Source organism: Cannabis sativa, chromosome 4, assembly GCF_029168945.1.
Source record: "Cannabis sativa cultivar Pink pepper isolate KNU-18-1 chromosome 4, ASM2916894v1, whole genome shotgun sequence".
NCBI lineage: Eukaryota > Viridiplantae > Streptophyta > Magnoliopsida > Rosales > Cannabaceae > Cannabis > Cannabis sativa.
Genome location: NC_083604.1, coordinates 47915321 through 47941192, shown reverse-complemented (window position 1 = coordinate 47941192; position 25872 = coordinate 47915321). Strand labels below are relative to the sequence as shown.

At 30.8% G+C, this 25872-nt stretch overlaps 3 protein-coding genes across 3 annotated transcripts; 1 reads left to right on the top strand and 2 right to left on the bottom strand.

The window, feature by feature from the left end:
• The first annotated feature begins 7646 nt into the window (after window positions 1–7646).
• On the top strand, window positions 7647–9455 carry LOC115714351 (NAD(P)H-quinone oxidoreductase subunit O, chloroplastic). Its single transcript, XM_030643026.2, has 6 exons — window positions 7647–8034; window positions 8145–8200; window positions 8526–8591; window positions 8719–8760; window positions 8926–8985; window positions 9098–9455. The coding sequence occupies exons 1-6, from the start codon at window positions 7800–7802 to the stop codon at window positions 9125–9127; spliced, it is 489 nt and encodes a 162-aa protein (XP_030498886.1). The 5' UTR covers window positions 7647–7799; the 3' UTR covers window positions 9128–9455.
• Window positions 9456–9478: 23 nt separating this feature from the next.
• Window positions 9479–13001, bottom strand: LOC115714350 (uncharacterized). Its single transcript, XM_030643025.2, has 4 exons — window positions 12640–13001; window positions 12453–12558; window positions 11915–12126; window positions 9479–11072 (listed from the first exon to the last, which is right to left on the bottom strand). Exons 1-4 carry the CDS (start codon window positions 12880–12882, stop codon window positions 9858–9860), a joined length of 1776 nt encoding a protein of 591 aa, XP_030498885.1. The 5' UTR covers window positions 12883–13001; the 3' UTR covers window positions 9479–9857.
• Window positions 13002–18035: 5034 nt separating this feature from the next.
• LOC115715129 (mitogen-activated protein kinase kinase kinase 3) lies at window positions 18036–23448 on the bottom strand. The gene is made up of 11 exons (XM_030643942.2): window positions 22544–23448; window positions 21325–21642; window positions 21073–21160; window positions 20853–20915; window positions 20534–20694; window positions 20366–20441; window positions 19946–20005; window positions 19696–19803; window positions 19357–19593; window positions 18753–18802; window positions 18036–18671 (listed from the first exon to the last, which is right to left on the bottom strand). The coding sequence occupies exons 1-11, from the start codon at window positions 22993–22995 to the stop codon at window positions 18377–18379; spliced, it is 1908 nt and encodes a 635-aa protein (XP_030499802.1). The 5' UTR covers window positions 22996–23448; the 3' UTR covers window positions 18036–18376.
• Between the last annotated feature and the right edge of the window lie 2424 nt (window positions 23449–25872).

Below are 25872 nucleotides of genomic sequence, written 5' to 3'. Positions count from 1 at the left end.
AGTAGTTGAGGTATTCTCTCAAGTGGTTGAGAGATTTCCTTATTAGAAATATCAGTAACCGAATTCGGGTATAGATATTATTTAAATAATTAAATATGATTTAATTAATTGAGAATTAACTATTATAAATAGAAGCTTGTTTTGAGAAATTAGATGAAGTTTTTTTACACTGTTATTTTTGAAATATCAGAGAGAAAAGAAAAACTATTTTTCTCTCTCAAACCGTTCTTGCTATGTATTGAGAATTTAACAAGAATAAACTATACACTTTATCTTAGTAGCCCACACTGCTCCTTCTATGTGGTAGATCAATCTGAAAGACTACGGTGTGAGTTTCTAATCAATCCTAAATGACACAACTTACGAAAAGAATCAAGAATGCCCTAATAGGCTTCAAGAGGTATTTATTTATTTTATGTAATTTATGTTTTGATTTAATATATATTTGTTATAAAAATTATATTTATACGCAAGTGCGCGCAATCAACAACAAGTAATGTAATGATAAGTTGAGTATCGTCTCCATAGGGATTGTAAATTAAAATAGATGTAAATTCAACTAGTTAACAACTTAAAGTCTTTTGTTAGAAAAAATAAACCAAAAATAAATGGATGATTGATGAAAGTGAAATCAATTGGTGACAATAAAAATATGCTCAAAATAAGACAACAAATATTGAAAAATTATCTGCAAGAAAAAGTATTTATGGAATAATAGACTTGAATAGCTAAATCCCCCCTTTGTTAATTCTACCCAATTTTTCAACATTACTACAGCAAAGTTGCACAGAGTTAACATAATTTTTCTTGTGTTTATGAGATTTTTCTAAAACTCACAAATTGAGTTCTACCACTTAGTTCAATATATTTCTATATCAAACAAAGTTACAGAACACTAATTAAACATCGATTCTCAAGTTATGCAAGGTAATGAATATCCATATTCAATGTACTAAGAAAAACCTAAACTTAGGAATTCACTTGCATCATCCAAGTTATAACTACTAGATCTAGTCTATCTAGAACCAGATCTAGCTTAGTAAATTTTTCTTCAAGATAGCTAGTCTTCCTCCAGAAAGATGTTCTAGATGACTAGTTGTTCTCTCCCAGAAAAGAGTCCTAGATAGTCGACTCTAGTTGTGTCTGTCCTATTCAGAAAGACCCTTCAGCGTATGTTTTGGTCTATCTTCCAGGAAGCGTACATCTCATCCGGAAGCACTTCAACTTAAGACGGCATGGAGTTATTATTACGAGAAGTTTGTTAAGTTTTTTAAGTCGTAACTAACTTAACAACTTAGCACTTTCAGCCACTGACTATAGGATCTCTATCCTGAACATATAAATACCACCAACACTTAGCATTTTAGAAGAAGGAAAAAAAGATCAGACGAGTTTTAAGATGTGATCTTGAGAGAGAAAGATTGAGAGAGAGGTATAAAGAAAAGAGAGAGATTGGATTTGGATTTTGTATGAAGAATCTCTTATGGATGAATGAGATTATTGGATAAGAGTGTGGGAGTTAAAATACTTTGAGAGAATCCAATATAGAATCTATCTCAAATATATTGTACCCTATTCTTGCTCAATCAATAAAGAAGATTTGGTGGTGTTCCAAAATTGGAGTAGAGCCATAGATCACATCGATCTATACGACTTGAACCAATATATATCTTGACGTTGATTTAATTGTTCTACTACTTTAATTGTTTATGGGTTTAATGCTCTGTTCATCCCTATTTTATCTTCGATTATTGTTTATGATTTCTTAATCTTGTCATTGCTAATTGTTTGTTGTTTAAGTTTTAGTTAATTTGATTCTATCATCAGTCCTAATTTTTCTACAGTAAAACTAAAATGAAAATTTTGTGTCTTCTAAAACTGAATAACGATAAAATCAATCAAAATATTTAAATAAATACAATTGATATAAGTATATAAAAGAAAAACAATAATTTTATATCTATTTAGAAGCAAAAAAACACAAAGGTGTATTGCATAAACTTCTAAAACATGTAATATATTACATATAGATAGATTTTACTGACACAAAATCTAAAAAATGTTGAATCCTATCGACATTGTCCCTTGTTCCTTGTTGGAGAATAGTAGAAGAAGCATTAATCTTATTCTCAACATTGTTGATTCTTTGTTTGATATTATTAGGTAGTGAAAATTGAGCCACTCCCACATTCTTAGAAGCATTTAGATAAGTTGATGTTGGGTTTTCTGCTTTAAATAAAACTCATTTCAATATAATCATATTTACTAATTAATAAAAGATCGAAAATCATTCTATGTTGCATGGTTCACATGATTTATTTCATGATTATGTTTAATGTATAAATTCTATTAAGTCCAGAACATATATTTTTCCATGATTATAATGTTGTCTACACAGTGAAATATAATCATGATTATATGTTCAAAAGTTTAAGTCCCATGATTTGTCAGTACACAAGATTTAGACTGACATGATAATCGACAATAAGGTATACTTACACCTTGGATACGTGTTATGTCTTTTTCAGGATATTGATAAAGTATACCAGTATCGGATGTATGGAATATATATTGGATTAGATCGATATTGATCTTGGATAAGATATCATAAACTTACTGTTATATCTTTTTAAGTCAATATCACTGGTTGATCTTAGGCTTATAGATCTTAATCCTGATATGGTTAGGTTTAATCTTAATTATATTATTTATGTTCTTCAATTTGTTCGTTAAAGTTGACCAATTAGATCTTCGCGTGACATATAGATTAAAGACATGGTAGTTCAATTGAGTGGGAACGCTAATCATAGATATGGAGTTTATAGTTTTTATAAGTATTTAGAAGTGAAATGATAATTTCCTTTGAGCTTGGATTAATAGAGATAAATGATTGAGATCTCATTTCAGTAATTATATTAGTTTATTGAAATATCATTTATAGGTAGCTAAGTGTTTTAAGGATAAAATACATTGAAGGGTAGAACGGTAAATTTATCCTTATTCGATGTGGATCATCTATAGAGGATCTTTGACTATTTGGATTGTAACAATGGATAATCATAACGTATCTATATCTTGGTACATATAGAGCGTTCTATATAATTAAGAGTGCAATTCTAAATCTATAGTGGCACAAGGAAGAATTAATAAGTTAGAGAATTTACTTTGTAAATTTTAGATCTACTTATTGGAAGCTTGATTATATAGGCCCATGGTCCCCACACTAATTGAGATGATACTGTTTCCAGACTCAGTTAATTGGTTTTAATTAATCAATTATAATTCTAAAATTAGACTATGTCTTATTTATAAATTTTCACTAAGCAAGGGTTTAATTGTGAAAAAAGAGGTTTTAGGGTTTATTTGTTAATTAAGAGACTTTGTTAAATCTAATTAATAAATAATATAAATGACAATTTTATTTGATAATTAATTATAATTATCAAATAAATAGTTTAGGCATTTGTAGGATTTAAACTAGAAAATATGGTATTATTGAAAGAAGAATAAGTAGTTGAAATAAAGTGACAAAATTGTAACTAGAGTAGGCCATTAAGTGGTCGGCCACTAGTATGTAATTTTATCCACTATTTTATTCTTTTTTAATCCATATAATTAAATCCTAAACCCTAGTTGAAATACTATAAAAGAAAGATGATGCTCTCATCTCATCCAACTGACTATTCAACCAACCTAAACCTGGTTTTTATTCTCTGACAACTAGTAAATGAGAGACACCTTCTATAGCGATTTCGGCCCTCATTGATTTTTCTTCACCAATTTTTCCATAGTGATAGAGTGTCATGCCCACACATAGCAAGTCAAATACTCAATCATAGTGCGGAAGATGGTAAAATAAATCTCAACAGTTGACACATTCCCAAGATTCTCCACAATTGACTCTCCTTCCTCTACAATGTACTCCAATATCTTTGTTGTTTAATTGTGGAACTTCCCTTGCCCAAATACAATACAACGCATCCAATTCTGATCTAGATTTAATTATTATTATTGGTTATATTTAAAATTGTCAACATGAAAAGATATATATATATATATATATATATGGCTGCATCGTTGGATTTCGAACCTTAACAAGACGGCGGGTAACCAAAGCCAGTAACACCTCAACAATGGTGTACGACAACCCAACTGCAAAACCTTCTGATTGTCTTCCTCTTCTTCTTCTCTTTTTCCTCATCTTCTTTAGTTGTAAGACTCCAGTAATTCCAACTGATCCCTCCACCGCCCTTGGATTCTCCACGTCAACAGGCAATGGAGATGTCGATGGCTCTAATTTCGGAAATCTGACACTGGTTTGGTCTTTGGAATCGTTTTGGGTTCAACATCCCCTTTTTGTTTTATTTTTTTAATATTTTTTAAATATATATATAAAGGAGAAGTATGATACGGTGATGTGGCGCTCTAAAATTGTTTCAAATACCTATATCTATTTTCTCCTTAATTCTCTCATTTAATTAATTTTTTTATTAAGTTTATATTATATTTATTCTAATTAAATTAGATAACACGTTGCTTTTCATTTTTTCAAAAGATTCTTATATATTTTTTTAAAAAATTAAATCTTTTTTTATTATAAAATATTTACTTTTTCTGTTTTGAAATGATTATATAATAATTACTTAGTCTAATCTCTCAATTTTTATGTATTCTCTTTTTATCTATGTTAAGATCTAATATTTAATATAGTATATCTATTTTCTCCTTAATTTTCTCATTTAATTAATTTTTTTATTAAGTTTATATTATATTTATTCTAATTAAATTAGATAACATGTTGCTTTTCATTTTTTCAAAAGATTCTTACATATTTTTTTAAAAAAATTACATCTTTTTTTATCATATAGATAATTTTTTTTTTGAAAAGATTATATAATAATTACTTAGTCTAATAATTAATTGGCGCTTTTTCATTTTTACACTTCAAAATAGATTTTTTTTTTTTTTTTGCATTTTTTACGAAATTCTACACAGAAACTCCTACTGCAACTAGCGCTGCAACCTAAATTGCAACAAAAAATCGTATAGAAATCCTTATTGCAACTAGCGCTGCAACCACTTTAAAAACCCAAACCGTAAATTTGAAAAAAAAAGTTAAAAAGAAATAGTATATAGGATAATTTTCCTAATTAATTTCTTCAATTTTTATGTATTCTCTTTTTATCTATGTTAAGATCTAATATTGAATATGGTAACTAAATTTTTATTTGTAGGAATTATTTTCTATTTTTTAGTAGTTGCAACATGAATTTTGTAAAATTTTGTAAACCATAACCTCATATATATATATATATTCACATTTTAATTTAAATTTAACTACTATATTTAGGAAAACAAAATTGTTATTAATTTATCTATGAAACATATTTGTAGAACAGTTAATAGTTTGTTCTAATTGGGCAATTGTATTGTAATATTGTAGTCTTAAATGCAACATATTTAAACTAAGATTGATTAAAATCTTTTATCTTATTTAAAAAAATAATTCAATGAATAGTGCTAAGGAAACTCTCTGTTACACTTTTTTTTGCACTTTTTCTTTATCTTTACTACAATTGTCAATTATTAAACAATGTCAATTTTTTTTTTATTATTTAGTTATAATATTATTATTTTTAAATCAATTAAACATAACATTAAATGAGTGGAACTCATCTTAAAAGTCAATTTCAATATTCTACAATTCACTACATTTTAGTGGCCATAAACCCCCCCTCCCCCCTTATTTTCACAAAATTAATGGTACCCATTTTATTTTTAAATCCCTAGATAGGGTATTTTTTTAAATCTCCACAATAGAAGAGTCCTAACTATACATATAAATGTGAGATATGAGACGGTGACATGATATTTTAAAATCTCTCTAAATAACACTATTAGCTAAAAATAACATATCTATCTATCTATATCTATATATATATATATAAATCTAAAGTATGAGGCAGTGACAGACTCTGTTATTGTCAGTACAGACTAGGGGTGTACATCAAACCGCTCAAACCGCCCGCACCGCAAAAAAAATGCAGTTTGAAATTCTTCGCGGTGCGGTTGCGGTTTGAATTTTTCCCAAATCGTGCGGTGCGGTGCGGTTTGCGGTTTTGAATTATTAAATTGCGATTCAAACCGCACCGCACCGCATCTTTTAAAATTTCAATTTTTATATTTATTTTATTAAGCCCATACATATCAGTCCAATCCAAACCTATAAATCTTAGGGAAAAATCCATAAATCTTCACAAACCCTCTCTTCTTAGCAACAAACCCAAGCCCATACATGTGTATTGAAATTTGGAGTTGAAAATTTGTATTTCTTTTATTTTTAATCTATTGCTGTAAGTATGTTAGTTGTACATTTATATTGTTGTTGGAATTTAATTAGTTTCAAGTTTGTTATTTTGATTTAGGTGTGTTGTTGAAACTTTAAAAAGATTATTGACTTATTGTTGTTGTTATAACTTTTATTAGTCTCAAGTTTGTTGTATTTTCTTAAGTGTTTTGGAATAATTATATTAACGATAGTTTAATTATTTTATGATGATTTCAAAAAAAAATTGTGATAGTTCAAACCGCAAAAATCGCACCGCACCGCATTATTTTTTGCGGTGCGGTTTTTGCGGTTTTTTAGTATCGCGATGCGGGTGCGGTTTGGAAAATTGGAAAAACTGCATGTGCGGGTTGATTTGAAAAAATAGTTAAAAACTGCACCACCCGCACCGCGAACACCCCTAATACAGACTCCGTTATTATCTTAAATATTGCACATATAAGACCCATATTATAAATCATTAGATAGAGTTGGCCTGATTTTACTCTCATATTTTTTTAAAAAATCATATGAAAAATTAATAATGTTAAATTTTGATTTAATTTTATTACTTAGTTATCATTAAATAAAGGCTAATTAGGATTTTCGCCCCCTGAACTTTGACATGTACCAAATCATGCCCCCTGAACTTTTAAGGTTGTTGAAAATGCCCACTGAACTATTGAGATTGTTGGATTTAAGGACTTTTGTCTAATTTCATTCAATTTTACCATTTCAGTGATTGCTTATGTACTAAACCATGCTCCCTAGATTTTGATATCTACCAAATCATGCCTTTCGAACTTTGACATGTACTAAATTATGGCCCCTGAACTTTCATCCATGTTAGACTTTTTTACTAAAATTAGAAAAAAGTCCTTAAATCCAACAATCTCAATAGTTCAGGGGGCATTTTTAACGACCTTAAAAGTTTAGGGGGCATGATTTGGTACATGTCAAAGTTCAGGGGGTAAAAATCCTAATTAGCCTTAAATAAAATATATAATTTAAAAAAATTTAAACATCCACCGCGAAACGCGGATTATTTACTAGTTTATTAAATAGGATATAAAAAAAATAATGCAAAAACTTAAAATATGGTATTCCTAACTTTCATTACAAATATATGGTACAAAAAAATTCATAAAAAAAAAAAAAAAAATCCATAACCCAAAACATTATTTAATTATGCCATAAAAAAATTAGCTCTTAAATTTTTCCCAGTAATTTCTCTACAACTCTTAATTCTTAAACACAATATTTAAAAAGGAGATTTTAATTAAAGAAAAAAAAATATATATATAAATTCTCTATGTGTAGAGGTGGCAAATTTGTAATTGTAGGAGCTGCGCAACAACACACAATTCTGACTGACCGTTAATGCTTGGAGCGAAAGAAGTTCGTCATCTCTTATCTGCACAAAATAGAACAACAACACAGTTTTCCATTTCCATACCCATTTATTTCTCTCTCCATGGCATTCTCTGCTACTTTCTCACACAGCTCTTTCCCACGCTTCTCTTACTTTTCAGACACACATAGAAGAAGCCCTCTTTGTTTTCTGTCCGTTAGAGCTGTTAAATCTGCAGAACCAGAAAAAGAGAAAAAGGCACCCCAACCCAAAACTAAAGAAGATCCTTCAACATCAACTTCAACTGCTTCTTCTACTCCTAAGAAGATTCTCAAAAAGGAAAAGCCTGTCTATTCAAGTCAGAAAATTCTTTTATCTCATTTTTTTTTTACAAGTTTCATGTTACACATGTCTTCCTACTTGGATTTTTTTCTGCCTTTAATAATATTTTCTTTCTCTTCTTAACAGTGAAGAAGGGCCAAATTGTGAGGGTGGATAAAGAAAAGTATCTCAATAGTGTAAATGTATGTGCATTTGGAGTTCTCAACCTCTAATCTATCTAATATATTCATCTATAAATTTTAATTTGTAAAATGCTTTTAATTTTAAGCAAATAATAAAATTGTAAGACTCCAATACATGAAATAAATAATAAATACCATCCTATTTTTAGAAATAACTTTGTTATAGCTCCCTCAACACTTGACACTTCTGAGTAAATCAAACTATAATTTTATGGAATATTAGAACAAAAAGCATATAATAGGTGGTATTTGCCAACAAGAGACTTAGATGAAATAGTTATATATATATTGGTAATTAATGTTGAGATATTGGCATAAATTGTAGTATCTATCAGTTGGGCATCCACCTTACTACAAAGGCTTGGATTATATATATGAAGATCGTGGTGAGGTATATCTTTCCTACTCTTCTTACTAATTAACTAATGTATAGATGATTAATAAAATGGTTATATCTTTCTTTACATGGTGAGTGTTCAAATTAGTATTTGAATTTGAGTGAATGAAACCTTTGTCAGATCTTGGACCTACGCATCTTCGAAACAGGAGAGTATGCACTGGTAAGAGATTCCATCATTTCTATCTTTTACTTTCATTTTAATGAACATGACTTTTGTGAAACAGAGAGTCAAATGTTGTATAAACAAATCTTCTTTTTATTATGTGATCTTGTTGTTTATAAATGCAGTGGTGAGTTTAATTTCTAAGCAATGATTGTTTTGTAGGTAGCATGGGTTGGGATTCCAACGGCACCAGCTTGGCTTCCAACGGATATGCTTATTGAGGTAACTACTAATTAGTGTTTGAGAGCTCAGTCTATCTCAATGAAAGGTAGCTAAGTTTGTGTACTTGGATTGGATGGTGTCCTAATTAGTGTTTTTATATATCTTTTTGCAGTCAGAGAAACTCAATTATGAAAGATTGTGAGGTAGGTTCTGAAGAAGAAGCTTTGAATAAGCTTATGATGATTTTCATAGGTTTTTCTTTTACATCAGAAGGCATATCATTCAGTTCCGGATATCTGTCTTTATTTATCAAGACCGGTGTTCTACATATACATGGCCAGTACTTTATTGAATGAGATTTATCCATGTGTAGGAGAAGGAACTATGATATATTATTTAAATTTGCTAAGAATATTTTGTCAACTGCAAGATATTCTTTATCTCGCATGATTGTATATTTGGTCTAACTGATTGATTATATATTGTATGTTTCTACTTGTTTTACCCAAAGAAAACCCACTTCAAGAAAATCAGAGGTTGTGCTTCAACTCTATTTGGTGGAAGGGATATTTAAATTATTTAACAAGAGTTACTTACAATAATAGATACAGAACAGCATGTATGAAGAATATGAATGAATTAAATTAACCACAATAACATTGTTCATGCAAGCAAATTGATTTTTACAGCTAGTGATGAAACAGGAAGCAACTTACAAATTGATTGCATCAAAGAATCGATAGCACATGCACAACTTAAATCTTTTAGTATACAACTATAAACCTCTCTGGTGTTCTCCTTTGCAACTGCAATGATAAATCTCGTGCTCTTTATTCTTTGCAACAGTTATTTTCAGTTTCTGCTGCTCTATACCATTCGTGTGGAAAACAAGAGAAATCTCGAGTATAGACTGATTGCTGGAAAAGTAAACACTAAAACTTGGTTTCCCCCTTGAACCGTTTGTTTAAATTCAAAATATCCTCCAATGAGGGAAGAGGCCGAGGTACAGGCACATCCATTGACCTGTTCAATCTTTTCAATTGTTCACTGAATTTTTTCAATGGCCCAATGGGAGTTCGAGTACCACTCTGTACTTCTGTTTCAATTTCAACAGGCTCTTTACACTGTATTTCATTCACATCTTTTGAAGGATTAATCACCAATGGCTCTTCCCTAGTCACTTCATATAAGGATTCTTTACACTGTATTTCATTCACATATTCGGGTGGATTAATCACCAATGACTCTTCCTTAGTCACTTCATTTAAGGATTCTTGAGGAAATTTATCATCTGTTTGAGAATGTTCATCTTTCTTTGTAGATTTCTTCTGTTGTAATAGAGGAGATTCCTGGAGACCAAGTCTAGCTCTACCAAATAAAGTGACAGGTGGTCTTTTGGCTGGAGAAGGCAATTTAAAATTTTCTTTCTGAGAAGTGGAAATCTTTACCAGTTGCAGTTGAGAGTCATCAGAACTTTGAGTGATGTCTTCAAGTGCCGCCAGTGAGCAAGCCGAAGTTTTAGCCAATACATCTTCAACTGAAGAGGCTTCAACATTAATGTCCAGAAGCTTCCAAAGAGGTTCCTTTAGAGATAATCGAGTAGTAAAACAATATTTCTTAAAGTAATCCAGCTCTGTAGCCATGCAACTTGGGGTTGTTGAAATAACCCATTTAGGAGCAAGAAGTTGAAGAGCCCATTCCAATTCTTGTCTGGAAGAATGCATTGAATAGCAGACATGCCAAACACCAAATTGGTCTCTTACTGCTTCATTCATTCTATATTTTCTTCGCTTTTCATCCAATGAAGCTGAACCATCATCCTCACACGCATACCACTGAGAAGAAGGGCGTATTATGAGGGGTTCCGGCATTAAGTTAGCTTGAGCCTCCATAAGCTTTGCTTTTGCTCTTTCAGAAAGTTTAGGAAATCCATCAAATAGATGGAAACGAGTAGATGGATCTTGGGAGATGATTTCAGGAGCTGTAAGTGAGAAAGAATGAAAACACTCAGGATTAGCTGCTTTGTCAACATATATCTTGGATCCAAATGTCCTCGACACAGCAGATAGTATTTCTTCCTGTCCTAGAAGATCACAAGTTAGATAAACTATTGTAGCATCAGGATGCTTCCATATGCAACTGACAACCTGCGACAGCATCAACAATTTACTGGTTATTTAGGGCTTTAAGGCTTAAAACGACTTAGTTTATCCTTCCAAACAAGAGACATACAATGATTCATTCCAGAGATGACGATGCTGAGTACATAAACTAAAATAGCCCCACTGTTGAGAAAGGTTGAAAAAGGAAAAAGGTGCACTAGATTAATTATATTTAAAAATAGATCTAAAGGAAGATAAAATATAATTCTTCAATGACAGTCAAACATAGTAATTTAATTACAGATCAACACCATACATAAGATACTCAAATTACGTGCCAAAAACAATTGGAATGCAAGCCTCACGATCAACAAAATTTATATACAGAGTAGAAAGAGGACCTCAAGGAAATAAACACTAATAAAAGGGCTAGTAATTTTATGTGGTAGAACTGCATCGTATGATCTTCACATTCTTAAATAAAATGAAAAACGTTGATAAATCACCAGACCCTTACTTAAGCTTCCATAAAAATTGAGATAAACCTAAAAGTCAGTATTTTTCAGGTAAGCATCAGCAATAATGAAACTAATCCTAGACAAACTAATACAAAGCTTTAAGTATGTCAACAAGGTTAAGATCAATATGATCAAAACAAAATCTCCCTACAAAAACAATCGTTACTTAAAGCAAACATAGTTCAAAAAAGTAGCATTATGTAGAACTAGAAATTAAAAAAAAAAAAAAAGCAGTCTTCTGAAAATATGAGATGGTTTTGCATATTTTTATACAAAGCACCATTGATCCTCCCATTAAACCTATCAATAATAAATAAAATGAAAGGTACAAACCTAAGGAGTGTATACAAATTCAGATATAAAGAATACCTGTTGGGTAGCTAAATGCTTGCTGGGCATTGGTCGAAGGAACCTCCCAAAAGTGCAGTCTAAAAAAACAAAATCAAGTTGACAAGAAGGTTTTCTTCCTCTCTTTCCCAGATACTTCTCTGGTAAATTCTGTAAACACTCAGGTGTAAGCCTGCAATCACCTGTGTGCAGTATGTTGCCAAATTTTCCCTCAAACAAGAACATCACAGCTCCTGAAATTCAAAAACATATAATTCCAGACAAGGGAATAACTGTCAATTAAGCCACCCCAAACCATTAGAACTCAACTGAAGCCGAAATTGAAATCATAAATATTTACGTTAAAAAAGTTGGAAGTATATTAACAAATATGTTCAGAATCAAAGTTTCATGGTTTCCAACAAAGAACGAAACACCACTAAAAAAGAACAACGGAATTTATGGTTTGAATACAAAATCCATTGCTTCCATGAAATTGGTATAAGCAAATATAATAAAATAAAACAACAGGAAAGAAACCTATCAAAAACTTGTTGTGACAAGTGAATGAAATAAATACCAGGGCAATGATTGGCGTCAAAAGCCGTAACCGTGAATGAATCATGAGAATCATCGACGATGATCGACTGCCCCACCTCGATTTCCACGAACATGGAATGATGAAGCTGCAAAAAGCAGAGAAGAAATTGAAATTAAAAGACGAAAAGAGAGGGAGAGTAAATTAGGAATGGGAAGAAGGAGAAAACCTTGGGAAATAGTTGAAGGAGGAGGGCTTTAGTGAGAGAGGTAGAGTAAATTGGGAAGGAGAAGTGAGCGGTGATTCCAGTGGAGTGGTCTTTATGGGCATGTGTCAAGAAATGGTATCTCTTCCTCTTCGAACATTCAGTCCATGTATCCACTGAGAATGGAAGCCCTTTAGGCATTTCTATTGGCATCCTTCCTTGCTCTTCCTCTTCCTCTTCACTCAGTTTCTCTCTCTCTTTATGCATAGGGAAATTTGAATATACATTTTTACTTCCAAATAAAACTTCCAGGGGAAGAATCAGGAGGGAAAAGAAAAACTTCCCCTGCGATCTATTATTATTATTATTATTTAATTTAGGAATGTTCGTGTTGGTTAGTGTGGGTTATAATTTTTTTTCAAACCAAACTAATATGCGGTTTTTGTAATTTCTCAAACCGCCACTACATAACGAAGATTTTAAAACTACAAAAATCACATTGCGAAAAATACAATGCAGCTTGAGCCATTTTAAGTATTATTATCAAATATTATAATGAAAATTCAAAAATCAATTTAATAAAATTTTAACAATACAATAAAGAATGTATTATTAAAGTCTTAACATCATAATATATATATATACTAGCAAAAAAACTACGTGCGAGGCACGTATACTAAATTTTATGCTAATTTTTTTTTTCTATGTTATTTGAAAGTTATATAATTAAAAATTAAAGAAAAAAATATTATTAGTTTTTAGGTGAGATTATTATTATGTGTATAGGAAGAAATCACAAATTAATTAATCTTATAATCTTAACTTTAATCAAATAAGGTTCTAGATATATGAACAATAAATAATCACGTAAAAATAAAAAATAATTATTTGAATAAAGAATTTAATATACACAGTTATATATATGAATCCCATTATTCAAAAATAATTATTCAATATATGAACAATAATTTATCACGCTATATGTTTCCCAATAAAAAAATCTACCACCTCATAGTCAAAAATAAATAATACATGTAATACAGATCTTTGTAATGGAGTACCTAAAAGAAACAAAACTTCAGTTACCATAATCGGAAAAGGTTTAAGTGAACTAAATAATGACTAAGAAGATCTAAATTACAAAATGAAAATAACATGTCTATATGAGTATGATTTTTTTGCTATATGAGCATGATTGATCTAAGAGAAAATAGATAAACCTATAAATATATAAATATACTTAATATTAATTTTGACAAAGAAATAATTTAATTATAAACAATTCTAAATATCAGCTTGACAATTTTAACACACTAATTACTCATTAAATAACCATAATGTATACATCATGATAATTTTATTTTATTTGATATCAAATGATAGAGATTATTGAGGTTTTCAGCCATGAAAAACACACTATGATCAAAAAGTAATGCTCATTAATTGTATATTTCAAAGAAACTCTAATTTCCATGAATGTCCCTAATAAGATATAAACAATAAAGTTGTAAATTAAAAAAAAAAAAAAAGTAGCAAAATTTCAGTTAATATAAGAAATAGAACAAATTGAGGATTTATACAATACTGGAATTTGAACTCTTAGAGGCCATTAGCGAAGAGGCAAAACTCGTTAGATCCCCTAGTAGAACACTACCTTAATGGTCTGAACACAAAAATTGTAGAAATCAAAATATGAATAAATTAGCATCATCAACAAAAGGAAAATTAAAGAGAAAAGACTTAATAATTACGTGACAAATAATTATTAATTGAATTAAAAAATTAAGATTATAAGATTAATTCAAATTATTGTTCATATATTGATTCTAGAAAGAGTAAAATTAAGATTATAAGATTAATTCAAATTATTGTTCATATATTGATTCTAAAAAGAATAAAATTAAGATTATAAGATTAATTGAATTAAACTTTTTGATATTAACAAAATTGTTGCTTTAATTTTTCATCACACTGAAAACATATTGTTTTAGCTCTATTAGACAATTATATTTTCCCTCGTGAAAAGTTATTTTTTTTCTATAATTGAAAGATGTGATGTTTGAGTAATTACATGTATCGTGTAATTGAAGATTTGATGTTGAGTCATTTTTTTTTATTTTTATTAATGATGTTTATTTTTTTTTTGATTTAATGAGATTTATTTTATTATATATAAATAAAAGTGATCCATGAATTTTTCATAAACCATTTTATTTTTAATAATAAAACATTTTATTTTTAATATAAATAAGAAGTCACCCATGAATTTCTCATAAACCAAGAATTCGGTTATATAGACACACTTTATATAGAATAGATATATTACTCATTAAGTTATTATATTGAATTGTCTTTAAAAATAATGTAATATACATATATATTACATATATTTGTTCTTATATGAAAAAAAAAAAAAATCATATTGTAAAAATTGATAACTTTGTAATATATAGTGTGGTGTGGTTTAAACCGTAATTATTAAATTTAAAACCGCAAACTACAAACCGCACCGCACCGCACAATTTGACAAAAATGCAAACTACAACTGCACCGCAAAAGATTTTAAACTGCATCTTTTATGTGATGTGGTACGGTGCAGGCAATTTATACGGTGTGGACAATTTGATGAGCACCCCTAATTATTATTAATTGGGAATTTTCACAATTTTTAATTATTATTATTATTATTATGAAAAATAATTAGTAATTTTACTCTTGAACTTTTGACAATACTGATTCTGTCCCCTAAAATATATTGTTTGTTAAGAATCCCTTCAACTTTTACATTTACAAAAATTTAGTCCTTCTGATAAGTTATGTCTCATTATTTCGTTTAAATACTGACATGTCTTTGTAAATTAGCAACTTTACCCCCTAAATTTTGACAACTATTAAATCGTACTTCATCAAAATAAAAACTTGAAAAATTCAATATTTTCTTAGTAATTCTTACAAAATTAATTTAGATCTTAAAAAAAAAGGTCATTTTGAATAATTAAGAAAATTAAAAATTTTAAGCTAAGTAAGAGATTTAAAAATTTATTATTTTTTATTAAAAAATCCATTTAAATGTAAAAAATATATAAAAAAAATTAACTTTTTTAAAAATTATATTTTATGGGAACAAATTTGAGTCTATTTTTTTTTTTTTCCAGAAATCTTAAATATTTAGGTAAACATATATTTTTTTTAGTTTAATTATTCACTTTTTTTTTTTTAAAAAAAAATAATTTTATATTTTATTGATTTTTTTTTTTTAATTTATAAGATATGAGTTTTTAAATATAAATAATTTTTTTTTTCTTCGAAAATCTTAGTTTGTTTAAATCATTTATTAGATTTTCAATAATTTTTGTATTATTATTTTATGATAAGTGTTTATAAATAAAATCAAACTTGAAATATTTTTTTTAGGAATAATTTATATTTTTTTAAGTAAACTTAATATTTTTATCAAATTTATAAATAATTTTTTAGAATTAACATAATATTATAATTTTTAAAATTAATTTTTTTTTAGTAAATCTTCAAAAATTAAAAATTATTTTGAATGATTAAGAAAATTAAAAAAGAAGTTAAAATTTTAAAACTAATAAAGCGATTAAAAAATTATTTATTTTTATCAAAAGATTCATTTAGATATAAAAAATATTAAACATTTAATTTTTGTAACAACTAGATTTTACGGGAATAAGCTTGAGTCTATTTTTTTCCCTCTAAAAATTTAAATTTGTTTAAGTAAACATAACTTTTTTTTAGTTTAATATCTAAATTTTTTTCAAAATAATTTTATATTTTTGTTGAATTTTTAATTATTTTTTATTTTTTAAGATATGAGTTTATAAATACAAATAAGTTTGATTTTTTCTTCAAAAAATCTTAGTTTGTTTAAATAATTTATTGAATTTTCAATAATTTTACTTTGATTTTTAAAGATACGTGTTTATAAATAAATTAAACTTTGAAAATATCTTTTTAGGAATAATTTAGGATTTTTTTTTGAACGAAAATAATCTTTATTAGATAAAAATATCCGCTAATACAAATGACTGTAGAGCAAGGGGAATATCACTCTCAGAAAAAAGACGACCTGACCAATAACAAGCACCACGTGCCATACAGTGCGCGACTTTGTTAGCAGACCGTTTAACATGACCAATAAAAAGATTACTTAAAGAAGATAAAATAAATTGACAATCTTTAACAAATAAACCAAAAATAGAAGGCATAGATACCGAACTAAGAATAGCTTGAACAACTAAAAGGCAGTCTGTCTCTAAAATGACATTTGACCTATTATTCCTTTTTATCCAACTAAGTGCTTCTTTGATACTGAGAACTTCTGCAATTTCGGGTCGGCATCTGACAGAAGGAATAGTTGAAAACGCCTCCATCATTTGGTCATCGCAGTCGCGTGCTACAAAACCCGTGCCTATATCATTTGTGGCTTCAAAAACCGCCCCATCCACATTAATTTTTAAGTGAACTTAATATTTTTAATTAATCAATTAATTAATTTAATATTTTTATCAAGTTTTTTAATATTTTCTCAGAATTAATAAAATATTATAATTTTTAAAATTAAATGTTTTTTAATGAAAGGGGACAAAGTATTAGTCAAGTTTAGAGAATAAAAATGCTAACTTTTAACGGTAAAAGAAACAGAACTTAACAGTAGGAGCATAATTATAAAATTGTTATATTTTAAGAGGAATTTTAAGCAGCTATATATTTTAAGGAGTAAAATCAGATAGTATTGAAAGTTTGAGGAATAAAAATACTAATCATTCAAAATAGAATTTTAAATAATTTTATCTGATTTCTTAAAACTTAAAAGATGGACCTAATATGGATATTAATTATCCTATCCACCAACATGCTCCTCAAAAAATGGAATAGGGTCTAACTAGTATTGTAGAAAGATTGTATAGATAACATTCCGCAGAGGCAGAAAAGACCAATTTTGAAAGCAGCAGGTTTCATTGAATGAGATAAGGTAAAAAAAAATAGTTAATAGATAGATGAGTGTCAAGTCCATTTTAGTTGAAAGAGACTCCATTTCAATTTTACATTTAATGATGATGATGATGCCCTAATTAATATAATGCTTTACGACGAGAGAAGCTTAGCTGCTTGCTTGGTTGCTTCCCACCAATCCATTATGGCATGCGCCAGATATTGTGTTGCTTTCTAAGTGGTAGTTGCACGTAATTTTTCTTAGACCTGTCACCAGATCACATGGATGGAAAGAACTTTGCTTTCTCTCACTCAAAATTGCTTCTTCTTTACAACCTTAAAATAAAAAGAAAAGGAAAAGTTGAATAATCCTTAGGTTAGGTAAATATTATGATACACTAGATGGAGGATGGAAGAATCTCATTCAAAATCTGACACTTAATAATGGGGTTGCAGAGAAAGGGTTTTGGTATAAGAAATGAGCTTTTTTATCATTTAAACTGATGTACAGCATAGTTGTTACCAACGTTGATCGCCTTCCATTTACAATAATCAATAAGACACTGTAACAGGATCAAGAAAAATCCCTCTTTTCTCAGCAAAATATATAACACTTGTGTCTTCTCTCTTCTCTCCCCTCTCCACATTCCCATACATAAAGAATCCCAATGGCTCTCACAGAAGGGGTAATCGTGTTGACATAACCTTCCACAATCCAACGTCAACTTCAGGGAGAGTTGTTCCAGCCCACTAAGGCATTCTCGGTAGTGAAAACTTGTGGTTTGATGATGGTATATTTACAATCTCAGATGTATCTTGCTCTTGGGGACCCACCAGGAGTATGAGCCTTACGCTGAGGTACTATTTCACGAAAGGGATCGCGAGTGTAAGATACGGTTGATGACCTTGTTGGATATGAAGAGTACTCATTCATGTTATATGAAGAGTACTCATTTATGTTATATGCACTTTGTCCCATCATAGCAAAAGTTGGGTGAGGTGGAGAAAGAAGGAAGCTCCTCTGTGCTCCTCCTGCATACTGTCGTAATGGACTCGAACAAGGTGACACGGGCAATGATGTAATTGTTCTTGCATTATCCCTGCACATATGTTCATCGATGTTATGTTACCATATCAGAATCATAAAGCATTGAGACAACGGTATTAAATAAGCTTAGTACCTGGGGCTCCTTGTGCCTCTGGGAGGTGTAACCACAGGCTCTAGAATTGGCTGATCAAAAAAACAAAATAAAAGAAGAGCAATGAGAAATGGCTTAACCATGAATGTAAATATTGAAAGTTTGACATTAAAGGAAAAACAAAAACAAAGCAAGCCTAGCATTAAAAGTGGTCTTAAAACTCTTCCTTAATACCCCTTTGTATGAAATGGGATCCAAATATATAAAAAAAAAAAAAAAAAACATGTCAAAAGGCAGAGCAGAAAAGGAAACTTGACCTAGTTGACCTACAAAAATATAATAAAAGAACACAGTGTACTTGAGAAATGATGTTGAAATCCAAAAGAAGAAACTTGAGTGATATTGTGTTTTGAAAGGAAATGCAGCAATTCACACCATTTTACCCGACTAATGCACAAAAACCTGTAATGCAGAATTTTACCCAGATATTTATGACAGCACTGCAGACCTAACTTCAATATTATCAACAAAAACTTATTGTATGCATATTTATCCTCTACTTAATCAGTAGGCATGAAAAATACGACAGCAATACACGGTTTATTATCTCCAATACTTTAGAAATATAGTATTCTTGAAGGCATACCGGCGTTCTGCTACCATCAAAAGCAAAGGGAAATGCATCTCTTGTTATGGTGGTGTTAGCAGCTCTTGACGTTGTCTGCTCCCGAATGAAAGGGTGTTCTAGTAGTTTAGCTGCTGAAGGACGTGCTAAAGGGTCTCGCTGCAAGCATAATTTCACAAAGCTCTTTGCATCATGGGAAAGATAATCAGGAATTTCTGGCATATCTTTGCTGTTTCCTATTTTAAATATTGCTGCTACCTAATCAATAGAAAATGGAACAAACATTAGTCCTACAAACACTTTGTAAAGGGTGGAAACCCACACAGCTATATAAAAATGTGTTTGAACATTGTATCGCACCCCTTCATATTGGCTCCAAGGAGGTTTCGATGTTGCCATTTCAAGAACTGTACACCCCAAGCTCCATATATCAACTGCAAGACTGTAGCCACTGGTATTCATTACAACCTGAAACAAGAGGAGAAACAATTTTAGCATACTTCCATCTAGAAGAGGGGAGAGGTGAGCAATGAAAAGAATGGAAAAATGGTAGGTCAATGGTCCTGTCTGTGGTTTTTCCTTTTTTGAGATGTTGAATTAAATAAAGTACCTCAGGAGCCATCCAGTAAGGACTTCCCTTGAAAGAGAGCATTGAATTGCAATTCGCTATCTGATTCACAATAAAGAGAGATCATAAGAATCCTCACAATTCATTGAAGTGCAGTAAGGAAAAGCCTTTTAAACTACATTAATGATTATATCACAAAAAATACTTGAACCAAACTACTACATATTTATTTATTCAAAAAAACTAATATATATTTATGCATCATATGGGAAAGCTCAAGATAGGAAGAAAGATTAGATTCTTGCTAATTTTGACTTGAAACTTCCCAAACCAGAATTCTCACTCTTGACAGCCTTACTTTATTGAAAGCGACTGACAAGGTTTTACAAACAATAACCTTGATCTGATCCCTTCATTGTTCTAAAAAAAATCTCATATGCAGAATCTAAGATGGACCATTACATGTTTAGCCATGCCGAAGTCTGCCAACTTGATTTCACCGTTAGGATCTACTAAAATGTTTGCCCCTTTGATGTCCCTGCCAGTGGAAAGACATTAACTTAAATGTTCAGCAAAAAATCATGTAACAGATATTTAAAATACAATGATCAGTTACAAGTTACAACCAACCTGTGCACTGTATTTCTTCCATGTAAGTAGGCAAGCCCTGAAAGGATCTGCCTGGTGTAGTTTTGTATGACAGGTTCCTTGAAGGCACCATAATCTTGAAGTAATTTGTGGATAGAGCCGCCAGATACATATTCCAAATAAACTGATAGTGCATCATCAACCTAATACCATGATAACAAAAATTTGTTACTAAATGCCAACATCCTCGTTTATCCAATAAATTACAGCAGAATGACTCCTTGTCACTCCTCTTTGTGTCAATTTAAGTATATACAAAACTCCAAATCATTGAATTTTTAAGCACAATGTAAGCTCTTACCAATTCACTTCCATAGTATCGAACAATGTTTTGATGTGATAGCTGACTAAGCAAATTTATTTCCTGATGACAGAAAAATTGAGTAAGAAGATCCATTAGTTGCCAGGATACTAAATGAACAATGCTAAGAGTCAGCTGTTAAAATAGAAATTAAGAACTAAAACAGGATGAAGAAATGTAATGCATGATATAGCCTAAGCCAATTGAACAAAAGAAATACCTGGTGCAATTGTTTTAGACTTTCTTTAGAAGTATGATCATCGGAAACAAGTCTGACTTCTTTTATTGCACACATTTGTCCACCTTCACTGCTCATTTTAAGAACACATCATTTAGAAATAAAGAAAACTACAAAACAACTAGTAGAAAGTCTGCAGTTCCGTTTTTCTTTACATTGTTTGTGAGAACAGACAACCATACTAAGAAAAACATTGCGGTTGTAAGTACATTAAATGTCCAGAACCATAGTTACCTGTTAAATCCAATATAAACATGGCCAAAACTTCCCCTTCCTAAAAGTTTTCCCTTCTTCCATTTTGAGAGTGTGCAAGTTGTAACTTCTGTGACTCCACAAGATCTAGCGCTGGGCAAGTTAGAAGGACTAGTAGGCGACCCAGGAGGAAGAGGCAGTGGGTGACATTGGGTTTTCCCTTCTTCAGGCTTCCCAGTTGGGGACTCCAGACTCATGGCAGACAACATAGGATGAAGAGGTGATGTGGGGCTGGTGGGACCTCTAGACCCAGGACCGGGGCTTCTTGGCCTTACGTTTTGCTTGGCATCAGGGTGTCCTCTGAGATCAAAAGATATAACATTGATCACACTCAGAGCTAATCATTTAAGCAATCATTAATCACTTAATCAAAACATTAAACCCCTTAATGGCCTAAATCTTTTTTTTAAGACTAAGATAATTGATAACAGACTTGCTTCGTTGTACGATATGAATTTAGCTAAGACAAACACCCGAACATCCGAATGATTAACTTACCTAAAAAAGAACAAACATGTGTCCCAAACTCCGAATTTTCAGGAACCATATCGTAAACATTACATATGTAAATATTAAAGTCCCTTATTAAACTTGATTTAGCTAGTGCCGGCTAATCCTCATAACCATTACCTGATCCGATAAGATCAAACGTCTATCAACAATAAGACAGAAGGTAAGAAACTTAAAGTTTCAGAGTGATTCATTCACTGGAAATGAATTAACTGTTTAAAGAATATCAGAGAAAAACAGACAGTGTGTGAAGCAACATACTGAAGATTTATTGAAAAGAAAAATCTCCATTATAAAGCAATCAACCCTGATTAGAAAATAAAACTGATTAGAAAGAGAGAGAAAGAGCAAATAAAGCTGAGAAACAGAACAGATAGCAGACCCACGTGTGGAATTTTCGAAATGAAGATCAGGAAATCCCCATAGATAAGGGCAGCAAACTCTGACACCATAGCCTAGAGTAGAGAGAGAAAGAGGGATAACTTTTTTATTTTCCAAGAAAAGAATAAAAGTTCCCAAATTCCAAACAAATTAAAGAGTAGTTCATCCTACACTCATCATTAAAAAAAAAACCAATATTTCTATAACAAATTAAGCCCTCAGAAAACCTAATTTTTCTGAAGACAAAATCAACCAACAGCCACAAATTTAAACTCCAATCCGAAAATCAGGAGATCCCCCCAAAACCAACCTGTAAAAATTCAATTGACCATTCTCAAGCCCAATCGGATGATCCTCCGAAGAGCTATTCGAGCTCACGCTAGAAACGGAGACCGACCCAGATCCCAATCCATTTGCCTGGTCGTTCCCCAAGCTGGGTGTCGACGAAATCGAAGGCCGAGGCAAAGGGTGACACCGAGAACCATCCGAATCGAATCCAGAAAACCCAGAAGATGTTCCACCAGGGGGAGGAGGAGAAACGGGTCCGGAAGCGGCGGCTGGGAATTCCTTACTGACCCTGGGAGAGCCACGAGTCAAGACCTCGTCAAAGCTCTTGGACTTGTCTTTGTTTCTCTTGGGATCGTTTCTGGCTGGAGATTTAAGGAATCCCAAGTGATTAGTTCCCTGAGGACTGTGTTGAGTGGGTTGATTTTGAGTTTCGTCCTTGTGCTTAGTAGATTTTTTTCCCCACCAAGCAGGCATTTTTTTTTTCTTTCTTTCCTTTTTTAATTTTCTAGTTAACCAAACAAAAATTAAAAAAAAAAATATCCAGAGCAAAAGATGAAGAATCTATCTAGTTTCTCTTGGTGTTTGGAGATAGAAAAGATAGAAGAGACGACTGAGTTTTGATTTGAGAGAAAGAAAGGAGAGAGAAGGTTCGGGTGAGCGTTTGGATTTTTATACAAATCGAACGAACAACCAAGGAAGGAAGCAAACTCGAGGAGGGATTGTGTACAAAAGAGACTTTTAGAGAGAGAAAGTAGAAGTGGGTCCCACACTCAAACAGTGTGAAACAGCTCAGCTTTAAGCTAAGATACATACATATATATAAAGAGAGAGAGAGAGAGAGAGAGAGAGAGAGAGAGAGAGAGATTATTTGGGTTGTGGGGGACGGCAAACGGTGGTTGGATAAAGGGCGAGTCATGACGTGGTGGTTTCCCTAGAGAGAGAAAAATTCATCTATTTATTAACATCATTTAGAGAGAAAAGGAGTTTTAATTTTTTTTATTTTTTAAATTAAAAAGAAAAGTAGAAAGTTTTGGTGTCTTTTACGTGTTATTGTACTGTGCAAACGTGCATGTTGATGTAGTAGTGGGAGTAGGAGTAGTTAAACTTGTTTTGTAAAGTGAGAATGAAAGAAATATAGAATCTATCTTGGCCATTGTGAGGGGATTGTGCTGTGTTTATTATTACCTCTCTTTTATTTCTTGCCTTTTGCCCAACACATTTATAATTATTGAGTGAAATAGAGGTGGAACCGCGGAGAGAGAAACCCACTCCATCAATTTCTTTTTTATGAAAACTAACAAATAAGTGAATCTTCACTCAAATCTATTAAATGAACATATTCACTTTTAAGTTTATTATGTATTGAGTGATTTATCATGTTACTATTATACTATATGAGAGTCACTCCATCTCTATATGCGTTTTCAATTTAAAATTTGTGGTAAATTGGTAAATTTTGTTATATATTAGAGCAGTTTTAAGGAGACTGCATTTTTTCATTTTCCAGTTCATAAAGTCTCAAATATAGCTCCATATAACACACCATTTTACAGTGTGTTACAGTGCACGACATTTACTTTCTTTTATAATTATTTTAGAAAATAGTATATTGATACACTCCTATTTATTTCGGTATTCTAAAAAAAATAATTTATTTTTTACGGTTGTGTACATTATAGTTATTTAACACATTTCACAAAACTTTAATAAATTTAGAAATATAATACGCCAAAAATATAATTCAAACAATCTATTGTACACGTAAATCTTTGATACGTGTGGATAATAAATTATTTGAATACTGTTTTTTATATTATATTTTATTAAAAAATAATATGATAATGAAAAAAAATTATTTTTAGTGTAATGTTTAGTGTTGTGTTTAGAGTATAAAGAATTTTTGACGCTAAATTTAGTAATAGTGTGACACCAAATTTAATGTATAGGTTGGAGATACTCTGCACGTTTACTACAGAGTATTCAGAATCAGGTTAACGTAATGGAGAAAGGTAACAGAATAAATAAAGAATAACCAGAAGCAATATTTATAATTCTTGCTGAAATTTATAAACACTACGCAAGTATACGCAATCAAGTAGTAGTTCACGCAAGTGAGGTCGAACCACAGGGAATTGGATTAATTACTACTAAACTATACCTATAATTCTATTTGGCAAATCAAAAGTATTTATGATTTAAAAGAATTAAAGTAATTCAGAAAACTTAATAACACAATTTAAAGTTAAGCAAGATGAGATGATAGGGAGGAGAGTCCTGTTGTTGTTTACCCAAGTCGTTAATGCCTAATTGCTATCCTATTCTTTCTAAATCACATGTTATCTAATTAATTCCTTAATTAAACTAACATGAAATCAGCATTAGGTAATAATCTACTTGTCACATAAGTCATGTGAATACTCTCGTTTCACATAGAACATTGATTATCCAAATTTTAGCATTCTCAATTCTCACTTTTCAGATTTCGAATTGAGATCATAAAGCATGCACAAGGTGATCAATCTTAAACATGAAATTAAATACAAATTAAGATAATTTCACAAACAAGAATGGAGGAATGACAATTAAACATTAACTAGGAAAAACATTAAACAACAATCATCATCCTCCCTAAATGGGAAATTTAGTTCAGAAATAAATCCATAACAATTCCTATAACAATATTCAACATAAAAAAATTAAAGAGGAATAGAGAAAGAAACTGTTGGTGGATGAATTTTGGATCTTCACTTTGAATCACTCTGCTCTTCCTGCCGCTTTCTGCTGTGTTTTAGGGTTCCAAATCGCCTCCCTGACTTCCAATCGCAGTTTTCTATTTATATCTAATTTTTAGGGTTCGTCGACAAAAATATCCCTGACCGTAAGGACGCTCGCCGCGGCCAAAAGTGGTCTCGCCGCGGCCAGATAGGCATCTAAAAACCACGTCTCTGCCTAGACTTTATGGCCGCGGCGACTGGAATTTTCTGCTTCGATCTCTTTTAGTAAAATGGGCATAACTTTCTCATAAGAACTCCAAATGATCTGATTCAAGATGCGTTGGAAAGATAAAAAAGAGATCTAAAACTTTTATATTGACTTCTTCCAAAATATGATCATAACATAGTCGAATTTAGGCTTAAAGTTTCAGCTTTATTTTCTTTCAAAATTTTCTCTATTTTATAGATCACTGTTTTCCGAAATTTGTCCAATTTATACATCCAAGTGTAGAAACATAAAATCAAAGAAAACAAGCGTAATTCTATTCCAAAAATAATAATAAAGAAGAAAATCAACTATAAAATGTGACCCGAAACTTAGGCTAAAAATAGCCTAACAAATTCCCCCAAACTGAAT

Coding starts and splice junctions, on each gene's coding strand:
- LOC115714350 (XM_030643025.2), bottom strand. CDS start 12,882: ATGCATAAAGAGAGAGAGAAACTGAGTGAAGAGGAAGAGGAAGAGCAA. Junction 12,559..12,639: donor TCCTTCAACTATTTCCCAAG/GTTTTCTCCTTC, acceptor TGCTTTTTGCAG/CTTCATCATTCCATGTTCGT. Junction 11,073..11,914: donor AGCATTTAGCTACCCAACAG/GTATTCTTTATA, acceptor ATGCTGTCGCAG/GTTGTCAGTTGCATATGGAA.
- LOC115714351 (XM_030643026.2), top strand. CDS start 7,800: ATGGCATTCTCTGCTACTTTCTCACACAGCTCTTTCCCACGCTTCTCT. Junction 8,035..8,144: donor GGAAAAGCCTGTCTATTCAA/GTCAGAAAATTC, acceptor TCTTCTTAACAG/TGAAGAAGGGCCAAATTGTG. Junction 8,592..8,718: donor TATATGAAGATCGTGGTGAG/GTATATCTTTCC, acceptor AACCTTTGTCAG/ATCTTGGACCTACGCATCTT.
- LOC115715129 (XM_030643942.2), bottom strand. CDS start 22,995: ATGCCTGCTTGGTGGGGAAAAAAATCTACTAAGCACAAGGACGAAACT. Junction 20,006..20,365: donor ACTTCGGCATGGCTAAACAT/GTAATGGTCCAT, acceptor ATTGTGAATCAG/ATAGCGAATTGCAATTCAAT. Junction 19,804..19,945: donor CTTACTGGATGGCTCCTGAG/GTACTTTATTTA, acceptor CTCTTGTTTCAG/GTTGTAATGAATACCAGTGG.